At 32.3% G+C, this 19,027-nt stretch overlaps 1 protein-coding gene across 6 annotated transcripts in view; it reads right to left on the bottom strand.

Annotated features, from left to right (window-relative positions):
* Positions 1-718: 718 nt before the first annotated feature.
* The window catches only part of LOC145291467 (pre-mRNA-processing factor 40 homolog A-like), a 180,780-nt gene continuing 162,471 nt past the window's right edge, over positions 719-19,027 (bottom strand). For 5 of the 6 annotated variants that reach the window (XM_080137335.1, XM_080137330.1, XM_080137334.1 and 2 more), the window contains one exon: positions 719-1,281. In XM_080137335.1, coding sequence (XP_079993461.1) covers positions 1,189-1,281 — 93 coding nt within the window. In that variant the 3' untranslated portion in view covers positions 719-1,188. The remainder of the gene's footprint in view (positions 1,282-19,027) is intronic. The other variant, XR_013869422.1, reaches the window with a different exon arrangement.

The following is a 19,027-nucleotide window of genomic DNA, read 5'->3' as shown; positions in this document are numbered from 1 at the left end:
TTTTTTAAATGAAATATGAAATCAAATAAAAACATGAAATCTTACTTTGGTTTCAGAGCATAAACAAACCATGCAAGTTGACTTAGTTAGTCAAAGTCCACAGTTTAATCTAATAAAAACAAAATACAGAAAAATCCTTATGATGTATATATATATTCATCACAAAACGAAAATGTCATGTTTAAAAAATTAAGTGAATTGATCAAATAGTTTTATCAAGAAAATCATTTTAAATGAAATCGTTAGCAACACAAGGCTGTTCTTGCAAGTTTTAATTATTGTGGAGTTATCTGCTCGTTTTTTCATGATGGCGACGCAAGACAGTCTCTTTTTGATTACTGATAAAATTTGATTTTCTTACTTAAAAATAAAACTACTTGATCAATTTACATGATTTTGGAATATGACATGTACATATATCATATAGATTTTTTTTTTTTTATATTTTTGTTTTAAATTAGATTGAATTCTGGATAAGAACCGACTACTTATTTGATAAATAATTTGTGGTTCTGTTCCGAAACCTAAAACAAGGATTCTTTGACTGTGGACATAAGAACTGTGAACCCATTTTATTTTGATAAACGTTGAGAGTTCGGCTAAACTTGCGTATATGACATAGCTAAACATTCTTTTACAATAAACTCATCCAATCTCAGTATTTTATGTTACGGAAAAATATGGTTATAACAAAACAGCTGGGGATGTTATATATATATATATATATATATATATATATATATATATTTTTTTTTTTAGATAAATAAAGAACCTGACAATTTTATTTCATTTTTTTTTTCACTGCAGATTGTTGGGATTCCTAAAGTTTTATTTTATTGTCTTATTTTAGCAGAACATGGATAGTTACTGTTTTTGTTGTTAAGAAAAATTCCAGTCTGCAAGTTCTTTTTCTTCTCTTGCTTCGGTTAGAAAAGTTTCAGAAACAAGAATGGAAGTAGGGCAGAAAAAAACCACGATCCACCTTTCCGACAATACACACACATACACAAAGAGTGCATATAAAATACATGGATTTCATTTGCTGTGTACCCTGTGTGTATTTAGGGAATAAAAACAAAAAGGGGACTGGCTTAGGTTGTTGTTTTTTCCTATTCGACTTGCAAAAAATGAAGCATTAAACATCTATGTGTGCCATTGCTTCCTGTGTTGTCTCCTTCTGTGTTTCAGCTATGTGTCTGCTTCCAGCTGCTGGAGAAGATGACGGCGCCGTTTCTCAAGCTCACCCTCACTCAGGTCACTTTCCGAAGAGTTCCAATCAGCCTTCAAAAGAAAAGAAAAAAGAAAAGGTAAAAATAAATAGAAACCAAAAAAATATAAAAATAATAAAGAAATTTATAAGAAGAAATTCAAGTTTATAGTAGGCAATACAATGTGAAGATGGAATATATGGGCACAAACTGAAACGAATTAAGATATAATTGTAGAAAAAGCTATGCAGTTTCGCATCTATTAGTCCAATATGGTGTGTGTTAACCTCTTATCAATTCATACTTTTTATTAAAGCACTGGCTGCCAGCCCAGCATTGCTTGGTTGTACAATACGCTTAAACATGATATGTTTTATTATAGAAGCAATTGATTATTACAGGGGTCGGCAACCTTTTGCTAACTGTGTGCCAACATTCATATTTTATAGCAATCAAGGTCAATATACCCATTCTCAGTGTATTTTATTTTATAAAATATACAATAATATCAAAGTTTATAAATAATGTGAAAAAAAAACAGTTTCTTAAGTGTTTTTGTAAAGTTTTTATTATTAATGGGAACCTTGTTCCATTACACTGTTAAGAATTTGAAAGGCAATTATATCCAATCTTGTATTCATATTCTGACCACTGAACAATTTATTTCAAGAAGCCTTTCTGCTGTTAATGTCATTTTGAAGTAAACTCTGAAAACAAGCAATTAAAAAGAAATTATTTCATCAAAATAAATAAATCTCACCTATCTGTTTAAATGTATGTATGTATGTTTGCATGTCTGCCTAAAACTTTCGACAGAGGCGACGGATTTTCATGAGATTGGTATCATTTTGAAGCTCAACCCTTCGGACAACACATATCGAAGAATTCGCTAAAAACATTAATTCCTTCACCCTCAACTGGGCACTTATCAACAGCGAGGGGTCAGTTTTTTGCTGATATTTTCAAAAGTTATCCTCTCTTTTCGATTGACTAGCCTTAATTTAAACCTATGTCACTTCCGGTTTGGCAATGGGCGCGTTTTTTTTTTGGGGGGGGGGGGTTCCACATTCGTTTCCTCCTTCGCAGTATGCCTACTACAACTTTTTTTTTTTTTTTGCTCAACACACACCTCCAAACACCCGGGCAACGCCGGCCACCCAGGCTAGTAAAAAATAAAAGAACATCAAAATATCCACTGATTAATTTATTTCTGTAGACAATGCATGATGAGGTGAACGTCATGCCGGCCAACCCAGAAATGGCACTGTGTATGTGTGAATGGAACGAAAGCAAGGCTTAAACTCGTGTACTGGCTAATTGATTGATTGATTTGTATGTATTATGTTGGAGATAACTTTGTTTTTTTCTCAAAAATGTTTCCTATATATATTTTTTTATAATATATTTTAAAATTTTAGTAATAAAAGTATTTTTTTAAAATATCAGTAATTGTTTTAATATAACTAAATTAAAACTAGTCAATTTAAAATGAGAAAAAAAAAAATCGTTTTCTATACAGTCCCCCAATGCTGTATTATAAGAAAACATAACCAAAATCTATTTTTCTTCCTTAGGAAGTTTTAGCAATATTAGTTTATGAAAAACAGCTCCATAGACAGCTTTTTTTAGCAGGGGTTAAATTCAAAGGGAGCCGACAGAATCTAAATTTTATAGAAAAACTTATTTAAAATTAGCAAGGTTAACTGGTGTTACCCGGAATGATAAAAATCAAACTAGGTCAAAAAGTGTGTGTCACATCCTGAGATAAAAATTTTTAACTTTCTCCCTTCCCTGTTTTTCTACATCACTCTCTGCACATTTATCTCTATTGAAAACTAGCAGTGAGACGCAATGTTGTCCGCGATTGAATGAGGATAAACAAATGTTTCACCCACCCCCCAACCCATACTTTTAATGCCATCGAAATCGAAATTAGTGAAATCACCCATTTTTGTATCAAATCCATTGATTGCCCGCTTTAGTTAGAGACTCCCTCCGCTCACAGTATACCATAAAAAAGTTTCATATGCTTCCCTGCAGTGGCTTAGTCCACAATACATTATAGTTAATATTGCACTGTAGAGAATCTACTTTTTATTTTATAAAAATTATCTGTAAATAATGGCTTCACTTAAAGTTTCAAATGCAAAAGTCAAGTATCATGGTTCAATTGTACGCTAAACAGGAACATTGATTCTGAACATGCTCCTGTCTTCTAAAAGAATCAAAAGTTAAAATTAACAGTAGCTTATTTTATAAGACATGGACATGTTCGAACTAAATGTTTCTGTTTAGAGCATAACTAAACAATGATATTTGATTTTTGCATCTGTAACTTTAACTGTTGATTTAATAGGCTGGACCTTTCTGCTTATGCAGTGATAAAGCTTGTCAAATGCATTTGTGATGTTAGGTTGTATAAAAGTGTTAACTTTGATCAAAATCAGATTTCCTTCTTTAATCAGATTTTTTTTGATTATCAATTTTCGATTCTTATCATACAGATTCTGCTACAAAACCTACATAAGAACACTCCCAGACACATCAATTACCTTCAATTATTTTGAAATTTCAGACAGAGGTACTTGATGTGTATGGGAATGTTCTTACGTAGGCTTTGTACTGGAATGCTCCTCATAAGTATCAAAAATTGATACTCAAAAGAATCCGATTAAAGAAGGAAGTCGGATTTTTACAAAAGTTCAAATCAACAGTAGCTTATTTTATAAGACATGGACATGTTCGAACTAAATGTTTCTATTTGGAGCATAACTAAACAATATTTGATTTTTGCATCTGTAACATTAATCCAAGCCATTATATAAAAATAATTTCATAAAAATCAACAATAGCTGCTCTACAGTGCAATATAGACTACAATATATTGTGGACTACATCGCTGTGACAAGGCATGTGAAGCTTTCTCCTATTACACTGCAACTAGATCAGGCACTGAATAGATTTGATTAAAAAATGGGTGATTTCACCAATGACAATGAAAATATGGGAGGATGTAACATTAGTTGATCATCATTCAATCCCGGGCATCATCAGGGTTCCCTACTAATAATATATTATATAATTATTTACTATAATAATTATTAGTGTTTACATTAGTGTTTCATCCTTTCGAGTATCATCAGTGAAGGGTGTCATGATTAACAACAGTCACCGGCAAAAGAAGTCATGTCTGGCTTCATTAGCAAAGACCCAATCCATTCGGCTGACATTATTTACTATAATAATAATAATTATTATTTATATATATATATATATATATATAATTATTATTATATATATATATAATTATTATATATATATATATATATATATATATATAATTATTATCATTATATATATAATTATTATATATATATATATATAATTATTATCATTATATATATAATTATTATATATATATATATATAATTATTATTATATATATATATATACATAATTATTATTATATATATATATATACATAATTATTATTATATATATATATATACATAATTATTATTATATATATATATATACATAATTATTATTATATATATATATATACATAATTATTATTATATATATATATACATAATTATTATTATATATATATATACATAATTATTATTATATATATATATACATAATTATTATTATATATATATATACATAATTATTATTATATATATATATACATAATTATTATTATATATATATATACATAATTATTATATATATATATACATAATTATTATTATATATATATATACATAATTATTATTATATATATATATACATAATTATTATTATATATATATATACATAATTATTATTATATATATATATACATAATTATTATTATATATATATATATATAATTATTATTATATATATATATATATAATTATTATTATATATATATATATATATACATATATATATATAAATTTTTTCTTAAACTTTTTAAAAAGTTACAAATATTATACATGAAATTTGTTTACAGTCCCCCTTCCCCTTTAAACTAAAAATTAATATTAAATATTAAAACTTAAAAAATATTTTTCATTTCGATCTCATTATGAAAAAAAAAATAAAATAACGAATGGCACCACGTTCAATAAAATAATTAGATTAGGTGAAAAAGGAAGAGAATTTCAGCTGCTTGAAGGGATTTTATTCTGCAGACTTACAGAAGCCATTGCATTGTTGAAGAATCGATTTAACTTCTTACATTCAATCCATTCACTTCATTTGCAGAAAACAATATGTTTTTTTTTAATATTTTTTTTTGTTTTTTTTTTTGTGTGTGTTGAAACATCTTTAATCAATAGTTACCTAGATTGTTGCCATGACAACTGCTGAAGTAATGAAAACCAAAACAAAGTTTGTTCATAATTTGACTAATAAAATCTCTAAGGTCTATCTTAAACATAATTGGCATTCCATCATGTGCATGAAGATGTTTCATTCTCAACGCATGATCTGGGATTCACCATTTCGGCAGCGTCTAAATATTAATTCTGCTTGCAAGAATCACTGCAGACAACTCTTTAAACTTTTCACCCATGTAGTCAACTGTGATTAAGATTTTCACTCGCGCAGTGGGCTCGCCTCAGCACTTTCACTCGCGCAGTGGGTTCGCCTCAACACTTTCACTCGCGCAGTGGGCTCGCCTCAGCACTTTCACTCGCGCAGTGGGCTCGCCTTTACATTTTCACTTAGTGGATAAAATATTTAGTAAAATTCAGTTCTAAGTTACACTCTTTTGGAGGTTAAAGGTTCAATCATCAGTTCAAGTGACACTCAGAATACAACTAAAAATTACTTGATTACTACCTAGTCAAGACCAACAGAATGAGAATATGCTATCCTCAGGGAAAGAGTTTTACTGATAATTCCAAGCCAATTCAAGTTCAACAAGGAATATGTAAAGTAAGTCGGAGATTGTTTTCATGGCATACATATGACTGGTCTCGATGCATCCCAACACCATGTGATGAGCAAAATACAGCTTCTGAATAGTAAATGAACAAAATAATGTGTATGAATGTGACACATCCTTCACAAAGTTACCCTATTAATATGCATGTGTCACATATTAGGGATTCCACGTCAATGGTGATTAAATTATCTAGTGCAGATTTTGACAAGATTCACATTGAGTGTATAATAATAACCCAGATCTGCAAAACCGAATCGTTCTCACAGAATTTTAGACAAGGGGATGCAAGTCAAACACCATAGCCAAAAAAAGAGTGATATAACAAATATCACGTATTTCGAGCTTGAAAAAACAGAGGTTTTCAAATCAGTCTTTCTATAGTAGCCATGCGAATGAGACACTGTCAATAATGTAGAAAATGCAATTATCTAAACGGAATATTACCTCAAGCCTCTGTCCGTGTGCATCACTCATTTTAGTTAAGTAAGGAAGTTAATTAATAAATAATTAGCTACGATAACATTAGTCCCTTTTGCTCTCTTTCCTATATCTATTGTCTCCAAAGTGAAGAAAACTCTCAGCAAATGTTTCCTTGTGTCGTATTTCTTCATTAAAAGAAGTTTACTTCTATAGCAATTACTAGAAACAGAAATCGAGTATAAACATGTAAAAAGACTATATGAAAATATAACAGATAGGCATAGATAGAACAAAGCGAATTTAACCTTTATGCAGCCATGCTTGTAAATATCTGATTCTAGAAGGAATCGGGGAAAACCAATGCCAACAATAAAAGCAAGACTATCGAAACAGTCACACGATGATGATTTATAAAAATTTATTTCCCCATCCTCTACACCCCTACGTAGACAAGCGATTTAGCTAGTTTCAGATCAGATATTTCTTTAACATCCCCATCTTGTTTCATCAGCAGTGTCAATTGATTATGCAATTTTTTTTTTTTTTGCTATTGAATGTACAACCTTCAGCTTTTTATCTTGTCATCTCACAATGAAAGGTTGGATCGCATTTATCAAATGGCAAAGTCGTTTGCATGCTAGAGCAGCCGGCATTTCACATATGGAAACATTTCCTTGGGGTTTTATTACTAAAACGTTCATATTCAACCTTTGACCTTTGCAATATAAAAAAAAAATTTAAAAAAAGCATACAAAAACAATATTTCTATACAATTCTGTATCGATTTATGGGATTCATTGAAATCTGCATATTCTCCCACAAAAATATACCCTTTCAGGTATAACTTAAAAGAGATCATTTCCAGAAAGCTTTTAAATAAATGATAAAACATATATCTTCATATAATAAAGTTGGCTTGTTGGATTTTCAAAGGCAGACCCAAATATCATTTAAGCTGGCAAACCAATCTTTGCTCATGACCAGTCAATTATCATCTGTTACTGTTGTACCATGTTATTAGCAATATAATAAGTGACAACAGCATATTCTTTTCATTGTTTTGACTCTGGAGTATATATCCGTTAATATCTTATACGTTTTTATCTACTATTATACTAATATATTATATTTTTAAATATTATTTTTTTCTGATGTGGTTCTCGGTTGATTAACTGTGTCTATGTCGGATATATACTCCAAAATAAAAAGAATATGCTGTTGTCACAATAATAAGTAACGTTCGGATGATTGATTGGAATGGGGAATCAGAAAAGTCAAAACTTTTTCAGATATTAAGACTAGAATAAAAAAAAGTGTGCCCATTTTTTTGCTGCCAAAGACAATTCTTTTGTTTTATTTTGTTTGTTTGAAACAATTGTTAGTACTAATGCTATGTAAGGTTCTGAATTTTTTTAGATGAGGGCTGAATGTTTAGATTACTTGTATCAATCGGACTATTGTTCTTATCTTGAGTGTTATTTGTGCAACATTTCGGTCGGATTGGCCTTCGACCGTCTTCAGGCATGTTGGTTGTCGTTCGGAAAAGAAAAGAGAAAAGTCACTGGCTCCATAGATATTTTTGTATTCTTTGAGTTAGTCTCTATTTTATGGTTATTGTTTTGTATTTGCGAAAAAAAAAAAAAAAGATTGGCATCAATTGAAATGGATGGCTCTTGTATAGAGAAGGCTCCATGTTTTGATAAGCTTCTGGGCTTGACCTTTACTCCTGATCTGAAATGGAACACGTATATCAAGTTAGCTGCCAAGGTCGCTGGAAAAATGGTAGGATTCTTCTACCGCTCCAGAAGATATCTCACTGCTGATGCAATTCTCTATCTATATAAAAGCCAAGTACGTCTATGGATGGAGTACTGCTGCCACATCTGGGCAGGAGCTGTTAAAAACAGCCTATCCTGCCTTGACAGAGCACAAAATAGGCTTAGTGGGGGATGCCCTTTTCTCTTTCCTACAACCTTTCTCCCACAAAGGAGACGTTACGAGCTTGTCTTTGTTTTATCGTTATTTCCATGTCAAGTGCTCATCTGAGCTCCAATCTCTGGTACTTCCTCGCCAATCTTTCATGATAAACACCTGTCTAGCTGAAACCATTGTCAATAATTTTCCCCACTCTTTATCTGTGCTTAAATCAAAACGTAGATTCCATGAACAAAGCTTCTTTCTTAGGACTGTACGCCTGTGGAACTCTCTTCCGTTTGCCTGTTTCCCACCTGACTACAACTTGGATGTCTTCAAGTCCAACATAAACAAATTCCTGATGAACAGCCCCCTTAAGTAAGACACTTTATCAAATCTCCAATACTAACGATACTATCCTATTGATTACTGTACGCGCAATAACCCTTATCCCCAAGTGGCTTCCGGGCCTTAATAAGTGGTGACTACCATGTAAAAAAAACAAAAACAAAAAAAACATTACTTATTATATTGCTTACAAGATGTTACAACAATAATAGATGATAAACATTTGGTGAGTTTAAACTATGAGTAAAAGTAAAATACACACCTTAACTTCAACTAACGTTTGCAAAAAGATATGCACATATTGCATAAAAAAAAAAAATTTAAAAAAAAAAAAAAAGCAACTCTATAGTTCAATATTGAACATTATTAAAAGAATTAGAATCAAGAATTTAGAACAAAATCCATCTTTTGCTTCCACAAAAAAATACTGGTATCATTCCACCACTAATAATAAAATTGTAAGCAATAATTTATTTTTAAAATTACTTAGTCCAACTGAAGTGGAGTTTCCACAAGGGGACCTAATAATTATCTAACATTACCAAATTTTCATTACTAATGATTACTATATTGTCCAATTTCTACTGTACACTCTTTAACCCTTATCCTTGAGTGGCCTCTTGGCCTTGATAATGTGGTGATGCCTATGTAAAAAAAAAAAAAAAAAAAAACATATAAAGTTATCTTGTCAGATTTTCAAAGTCAGACAAAATTAGCATTCTATCTGAAAAATCAAACTGCTTTTGACAAGCCAATTTGCATTTGTTATTGTTGTACCATGTTATTGGCAATAAAATAGCATAATTTGCTACAACTTCTTTAAAAAAATACTTAATTCAGCCAAGACAACTCTTGATATAAATCATTTTTAAATAATCATATAAAAATCAGGAAGGAGGATTATTATTTTAAATAGGAGAATATAAACTAGGTGTCTACCCTAAATACAAAAATGTGTAAGCAAATAAAAATTAAATTAACTTCACTGCATCCCGGGTAACACCAGGTAGTTACAGCTTGTAACATAATTTTTTAAAAAACATCCTTATGAATACTTTCAATAACAATATTAAATGTTCTCTTCATTTCAATACAAATCTAGGTACTAGTGCACTTATTGATCCTTGCTGAAATAATAACATTATTTAAAAAGCCATGCTTAACATGGAGAGGGGAGGGTGTTTTGTACCTATTCTGTACTTTAACCTTACAACTGAATAAAAAAAACATATAAAACTTTAATTAAACTTGGAAATAGGATTAAAAAAATAGTGTGGATCAGTAAGTGCATTAGTACCCAAATCTATTCATAAATTTTGAACTGTAAAGAAAGGAAAAGACAAAAATCAATTTGTCTTTCTCCTTTCAATTTACAAATAGATCGCAATTTGTGAAAAATCATAATTCAAATGTTAAATATTTGTCCAAAATATAAAATACTGTGAAACAAAACTATTCGTTACATTAAAATCAAAACAATAACAATTAATAAAATGCTGTTTTTCAAATTAATATGCAAGGATAAGACAAAGTTTATGACTTTCAATGTGAAAGGAGAGATCAGGGCTCTGATTGGATCAACACTGAAAGAAGTCGCTGAGCTTACGTATCTGGGCAGCAACATAGCTTCCAGAGAGAGAGATATCGAAATTCGCATCTCAAAAGCATGGCCCGCATTGGATGAGCTGCGTTTAGTATGGACTTCGGGACTAACTAACAAACTGAAAAAGCAGTTCTTGAGGGCAGTGGTAGAGTATGTCCTTGTTTACGGTGCTACACCCTGGACACTCACCAAAAGATTGGAAAGAAAACTAGACGGCACATACACCCATATGCTACAAACAGTATTAAATATATCTTGGCAAAATCATCCCACGAAGCAGCAACTTTATGGCAACCTACCTGCCCTATCTAACACCATCAGAGAAAGACGCCTACGATTTGCCGGCTATTGTCTGAGGAGCAAGCATGAATTGGTGAGTGATGTATTGCTACAGACTCCACAACACGGACGCGCAAGCAAAGGACAACCTAGATCCACGTACATCCAGCAAATAGCACACGACACCAACTGTGAACCTGAAGATCTGAGGCAGCTGATGGAAGACAGGAAACTCTGGAGAGGAAGAGTCACATTGGTCCGGGCAAGGAGCCCGTCATGATGATGATGGAAAAGCAATGGCAAATTGAGTTTTATACAAACAAGCCGTGCGTATGTAGTCTCCTCTCTGGTGCTGCATGTGAGATAACGCCATGAAAAATAGTGAAGAAATGATGAATGTGAGAAGTGTGAAGGGCAAACATTGCCTTCACATTTTCGCCAAGTTTCAGAAAGATCTAATGGATGGGAAAAGTTAAGGGATAAAAAGTGTCATTTTTTTTTTGCAATTTTGGGGCATTTTTGACCTCTTGAGCCTCTGGGGATGCAACAGCAATTGAACAAAAAAATCTTTTTTACTTTGTACATCTATTTAATGAAATACAATTTGTGGCAAAATTTCAGGAAAAACTAATGGACGGTTATCTGGCAATCGTCTAGACTCACGGACGCATGGATGGATGCCACTGAAAACATGGATCCCTCTCGAATAAATTGGGGGACCAACAAAAGAATTGTCTTTGGCAGCAAAAAATTGCCACACTTTTTCCGATACTGGTATCAATATCTGAAAAAAGTTTTGACTTTACTGATTCCCCATTCCTATCAATCATCCCAACATTACTAATTATATTGCTAATAACATGCTACAACAATAACAAATCTAATATATACAACTAATTTTTGAAGGGGGGGGGGTAAAATAAAAATAAAAGTTTTGGGAGGTAAGTATGAGGATCGAACCCGAACACTTGAGGCAAAGTTGGAAATTAAAGTGTGAAAAAAAATGTGCGATGTTAACCACTGGGCCACCGCGAAATACTAACGGAAACATGTTTGAATTTATTTAATTACTTAGAATTCGCAGGTGCACCTTTTAATGACTAAATGAGGTCAACTTTGACTGAGGGGTAGTATTTCATTTACTGCGGGAACGCTTTTTTTCTTTTTATTTTCCCAAGATGTTGGGGGGGGGGGGTAGCTCCCCATAAAAAGGGGATTGTTCAAATTGAATAGCAATTGTCTGATATAAGGAAAATATTTCCACATTGATCAAAGCTGATTGCTTTCAGACATTTCCAGTGGTCGCGACCAGAAAAATATCACCAGAATTAGTGTCGCTTTTATTATACGAAAAAACCTAATCCACATGCGGCGAGCAAAAATTGTTGAATATTTATCTTTTCAAAGTTGAGCAAATTAAATAGAGAGGCGACCTCCGTTGTTAACTATAGCAGATAATATAAATAGATATAAATAGATATTATGATTTACATGTGATATAAAAAGTTTTAAGAAGTTGTGAGCCGACCAACTGCTTCCCGGAAAAAAGCCTTTTACAGACATACACAAAAAGTGAACATATATACATACATAAACACATTTTCGCTTTTATATTTATAGATTTTACAGTAAATGATAAAAATGAAAACAGATTAACTATGTGCAATGGTATAGAGATTGGTGATCGCGGATATAACCTCATTTGACCCCATCCCCATTTCAAATCATCCAATTCTCAACATAAAATCTTTGAAAGATGCGCCACATGTGTTTTCGACTATGCTGATTAAGAAAATCTCATTCAAATTTTGCGGAAACAAGTACTTATAGAGATATAAAGACCTGTATTATGCACTGTAATTCACTAGCTGCCAGGTTTCCATGCATGCAGAATAAACAAATATACTATTCTCTTACCAATACTGCCACCACCCCAATTTAATAAAAAATATTTTTTGTAAGCATTTGCAGGTGGGTATGCTGACAACGGATTATTACAGTTAAATTTTTTTTTTTTTGGGGGGGGGGTTCTACTCCGAAAGTCGTTCTTTACATGGGGATGTTGGGAGTGTCTATTCCGAATGCCGTTCTTAAGATGGGGAGGCCGGTGGTGTCTATTCCGAAAACCGTTCTTAACATGACAATACTCAATGAAGTGAAGTGAAAAAAGTCGTGATTATTTTGTTTTACATGTTAAAAAAAGGCAACATAAAACTGGAATTTAATTCAATACAATTGGTGGAAGAGTTGAAAAGAAGAGGAAGACTTTAACAACAGAAAGAGAAACAGATGAGGCTGTTACTACTGATTTTGATCACTGTAAACAGTTCATATACAATGAGAATCCCGAACTTCTAAAACTTCTGTTTTTACTTTCCATCATTATTCTTACAGACCGTTTTTCGTACTTTTATTAATTCATATTAGGCATTTCCTTAATTGCCTCTTTTAAATTCAAATGGTACCTGCAAGTTATCACCCCAAACCAGCAGTGAAAGCCAAGCCAGATAATTTCATTTCAACTATGGCCGCCACTGGTCATCAACAACAACCGTAGTTTACTTTTTTGCAAGGGGGAGGAGCAGGTTTTCACTGTGAAATGCCGGTTAACAGATTCTTCTAGTTATATTTTCAAGATATTATGTTGTCTACATTGAATAGAGAATAAAGTAATTTGAAAGAGTGTAACATTTATTTAGATATGTGTTACAGAAAATATCAAAATATTAGTATCTATATTCTGACATTCTCTCTCTCTCTATATATATATATATATAGAGAGAGAGAAAGAGAGAGAATGTCAGAGCGGAGGTACCCGGCATTGCTCGGGTGTTTAGAAGTGGGGGGGGGCAGTAAACGAACGATATTAAAATTGTTTAAATTCGGGAAAACAAAAACTAAAAAAGAAAACGCAAACATGATGAAAAAAAAAACAAAAAAGAAACGATGTTAAAAGTTCTTAAAAAAAATCTGAAAAATAAAAAGAAAAAAATGGCATAAATAACCCTGTTTCAACATTAAAACTGTAGAGGTGTGTGTATGTGTGTTGGAGGGAGGATGTAAGAGGGAAACTAACAAACAAAAACAAACAAAAAAAAAAACAGCGAAAAAAATTTGGGAAAAGAGGTGGGCTTGAACTCGAAGCCTTGAGGTTAATAGTCTGATGACATACCATGAAGCCTTGAAGCCAGGGACGTTAGAAAGAGTCGAAAATAAGCATTTAAAAACGAAGGTGGTTTTCTAGGTCAAATGTCACGCAATAGCAGGAGCAGAAAAAACCGAATTCACAAATTTTGTAAGATAAAAGTGGTTGAAATAAAAGATTTTTACAATGCCGTCTCGTAAGTAGCATGATCTCTGTAGCACATAAAAAGTTATAAGAATGAGCGAGCAAGCTGAGAAGCAGCTGGAAAAAAGCCTTTGGCGAACATACAGAAAAAATGCGCACACACACACACTTTCATATATATACTAGCCGGAGTACCCGACGTTGCCCGGGTGTATGGAGGTGTGTGTGCTCTTAAATAAGAAAGAAACCGAGGGGGGGGGATCGAATCCGAAACCTTGAGGTGAAGTTTGAAAATAAAAGAGGGAGGGGGGGAAGGGGGATAATCAAAACATTGAAAAAAAAACACAAAATAAACTAACATACGGCAAACGAACGATGTTAAATGTAAAAATCGAAAAAACGAAAAAGAAAACAGAAAAACGAACGTTAAAACCAAAAAAAAACAAAAAAACATTAATGAGGTCAAATAGAAGTAGCGGAGTTAACATTTACTGCGGGGCAGGTTTTTTTTTTATTCAACTTTTTGGTTTGTTTACTCAACTTTGGCTGGTTTTGCTTCCTCAAGATGTTGGGGAGAAACCAGCTCCCCATAAAAAGGGATTGCCGAGAACATTGTGTTAGGCTTGAATTAGTTTCGTTTTTATAGGAAAAACCCGAATCAACGCGTGAGAAGCCAAAATAGCAATAATTTTGTAAAAGTCACTGTAAATAAATCTAGACGCGACGCACGTTCCCAAATCCTAGATATTATTATCTAGGGGGTATATAAACACTTCTAAGCGATAGTAATGACCCCGGGACCGTCAGCGAAAAAAGCCTTTTTTGGACATACAAAAATATGCGCACCGCATCAGCCTTATATATATATATATATGGTGTATAAAAAAAAATGGTCACATATTTTTCTTAATAAACATAAATTTATGCAAATCTGTTACAATATTTCATTAAAGAAACTTCTATTTCCCATGTGCTATATATATTTTTTGTGATAAAAAGGTTTTTAAGAATTTTATTTTTAAAAAAAAATATCTCATCTATAAAAAAAAAAATGGTTAATTCAATTTTTTAATTCAAAATCCAATAAATACAAGATATTTTCAAATAAGAATACATCATGGGAAAAGCATTATTTTGATCAAGTAATAGGTGAAATTATATGCATGAAAAAGGCTAGAAACCACTAAGAAGTATTTCAACGTTTATAGAATTTTCATTCCCTATAGTTCAAAAAATTGCAAGAAAACATAACAGGTGGAAATGGAAGTCCAAAAAAGCTGACACGTACTAATGTAATTTTTTTTAAATAAATAAATCTTTACTGATAAATCTTCATTAAGTAGAAAATTCTTCATTTATGGCTGATTTGGGATCAACTTTATTTTTGAACATTTTATTGCCAATTTTTGATTTTATTACTACCCAAAAATTCTCTATAGAATTGCAATCTGGTGATTGTGCCAGGCGGCTTTCGATGGTCAAGTAATTTTCTCTAAAAAATAATTCATTTTTAAGATTGCTAACGGGTTTTGTCCTGGACTAAAATGTACTCACAAAGAGACAAATTTTCTTACAGAATTAAACAAGGAAAAACTTAAAAACTTAGTATGTTGTAATAATAGGCTGCGCCTATTTTAACATCTATGAAAACTGATTCTTACACAACCTAATATCAAAACCACCACCAAACCATAACAAACCCTCCTCCAAATTTTACATTTCTATATACATTCTTTTGATTTAGCTCAAACTTTCGCCATATTTTTTGTTTCCATAATTTAGATTGATCACTGAATATCATTTTTATTTCTCTACTGCTTGCCTCAAATCAATTATTAATATGTTGTCGCTTTAATAACGGCCTCTAGAAAGGGTGTCTAGTATAAACCAATATTATTTAAATAGTTTCAATAAGTTTTTTTGTTAATTTTCTACATGATGAAAAAATTATTGGCAGAGATTTCCTTTAGACATTTTATATGATTGTCAGCTTTTTTTTTGGCCTTCCTAAGTGGTTGATGGTGACATATTTTTCATGTTTTCTTATAATTTTTTGAACAATAAAGAATGGAACTTCCAGCTTTTTCCATAATTCCATCTTTAACTTGATGAAAATAATGTTTTCACCATGATGTATAGTTAATTATTTGAAACATTTTTGCATTTATTGGATCTTGGATTCAAGAATTTATCATTTTTTTTTTTTACAGATGAAAATTTTCTTTTTAATAAAAAACTAGCAGGGTATTTGGTATTGACAAGTGTGTGGAGGTGTAGTAAGGAACTCCGGGGCCGGGGAGGGGATGGGGGGGTAAAAAGTGGTAGTTGCAGTGGCAGGAAATAAAATAACGGTAGGCAGTTTGGGTGGAGAGAGGTGTTGTTGAAAAAATAAATAAATAAATAAAAACAAGTGGTAGTAGGCAGGCAGGCAAACTCGAACCCGTAACACGGAGGAAAAAAGAAAAACGTAACGTCTTGGTCAATGCGTCCATGGCATAAGAGAAGTCGAGAGTGTTGAAATTAAGTGTAGTCAATCCAACGGTGACTGTGACTTATGAAAATGTTGACAAAAAAAAAAGACCCCTCCTTGCACAAAACGGCCAAGTTGAGTGTGAAGGAATGAATGTTTTTGGCCAATTTTTCAACATTTGTCGCCTGAAGGATCGTGCTTGAAAACGATACGATCTTGTGAGGGTCCGCCGGATGTGTCAAAAGTTTTTGGGAGACATACAAACACACACACATTTGACCTTTTATATATTACATTTTTTTATCACAAAGAAAATATAACGTGATAAATAGAAGTTTTTTAATATATTATATTACTATTGTAATTTGCATACATTTGTTTATTAAAAAACTTATGAGCAATTTTTAGCGAGAGAGAGACCAAGAAACAAATAATATATATGTACATTCGCATACATTCTCACAGATGATGGTATATACATTCACTTACATATAACTATATCTTTTCAATGAACAATAATTTTTCATACCTACAGACAGTGTTTCATATTTATGCAATAATCAGTTCAGGAGGTGATAATTACTGCTGGTCGTAGGACCTAATGCACATATACCCTTATATATCTTTACAAACATATACATTTTCATTGATGTATATATTTACACATATATACATTCCAAAAGACGTTTTGGTGTCTATGTGCATATGTGTGTATATATATATATATATATATATATATATATATATATATATGTATATATATATATATATATAGTGTGCATGTGTTTGTGTGCATATGCAGGGATATGTGCATGTGTATGTAGCAATTAGCAGTGCTTAAAAAATATATTAGCTTTTCTAAAAGCAGCAACTAAGCAATTACCATTTTTGCTATTTCTTGCAACAAAGGCCAGAGAGTACGGAATCAGGCGAGAGGATAGGGGACACATCGGCACAAGAGAACTAACTGAACTATGAGAGGGACCACCTATGTTACCTCACAAAATTATATCAGACAATTGCTATTCATGTGGACACTCCCCTATTTATGGGGAGGTGGTTTTCCCCAACATCTTGGGGGAAACGCAGACACTGGCTTGCAGCCAAAGTTAAGTTTTCCCTATGGCGTGATGTTTGACCGCATTAAGTTCACGCACCTTTCACTTAACTTTTTAATCGTTAAATTAAAACGGTTTTCATTTCTCTCCCGTCATCACCGAGAGGTAAAATGCAAGTTCCCCCCCCCTTTCTTTTCCACCTTCGCGTGAAGGCTTCGGGTTCGAGCCTACCTACCTACCTACCAAAACTTTTTATTTTCTTTTACACCAACAAACAGACAGGCAACACCGGGCACCCCCGCTAGTCTATTATATAAAAGAAAGTCGTCTGTGTGTGTGTGTGTGTATGTTTGTATGTCTGCTAAAAACTGTTGTCAGCTGCATCCGACCAAGTCAAAACCGGTACCATCTTAAAGAGCAATGCCTCGGATGCATTATATGTGAAAATTAGAAAAAAAAAGAAGCTTAATTCTGCAGTGGTTAATTGGACCACTTTTTGGAAGGAGGGGATCCATCTAAGCATCACATTTTTCACGAATATCAAGCTAAAACTATGTTTAAAACACTTGTTTTGCAACATTAATTTTTTTCCGATTCCAATACAATTACCGATTCCGTATTAAATTCCCGATTCCGATTCTTTCTAAATCTCTATATATTTAACTATAAAGTTAGTATTTTTCACGATACCATAAAAACATGTTGAATGCGCAGATGTTTTCTTAAACGTAAGGATACGCTTGCGAGGGATGATCTATCGACTTTAGTTTTACTAATAGGTTAAAATCAGCATATATTAAATATTTTAGTATTATTATCAGTGGTAGAATATTTTTCTTTAAAGAAAATCAAATAAAAAAGCCAATTAAAAGAATCGTTGTTGGCATCGGAAAATAGGCACAAATTTTTCAGATTCCGATACCCTAAAAAATTCTGATTTTTTTTGATTCCCAATTCCAATTAATTGTCTCAACACTAGTTATGACATAATACGCACTCATAGCCATTTGCCAGGAATGTTGCCTTCTTCCCCTCTTTCACGTTTCTGCTACGGCTTATTTTATTTTTTTATTTTTTTTTTTGCAGTTGCACAGGCACTCCCCATTATTTTGATTGAAAGAAAAGTTGTTTTGATTCATTAATTTTTTTATTTTTTTGAAGGGGGAAGATCTTTTTCCAGCACACGAGCAACAAAAAGTGCTCAATATCCAGAGAATAGCTTCTCTTTGTATCTCTTCTGCCGAAATATCTGGTGGGAAGTTCATCACATACTTTTTTTTTAGCAATTACATTTTTGTGTTTTTATCCGTTCTTTTATTTTGGAAATTGTTGTGGGGGTATCGATGACAGTACTCAATATCTTTAGTATAGCAAGTGTGCCCAAACCGAACTTCATGTCAATCCGGGCAAGAGCAGGTACCCATGCTGGTTTAAATATATTTCTACAAAACTGTATTACTTGATACGGCTTCATCCCTATTAAAGTTACTGTAATT

Source organism: Euprymna scolopes, chromosome 12 (genome assembly GCF_053919585.1).
Source record: "Euprymna scolopes isolate OS-2025 chromosome 12, ASM5391958v1, whole genome shotgun sequence".
In the NCBI taxonomy this organism is placed as follows: Eukaryota; Metazoa; Mollusca; class Cephalopoda; order Sepiida; family Sepiolidae; genus Euprymna; species Euprymna scolopes.
Note: the sequence above shows the minus strand (reverse complement) of the source record. Positions and strands in the feature narration are given on the sequence as shown.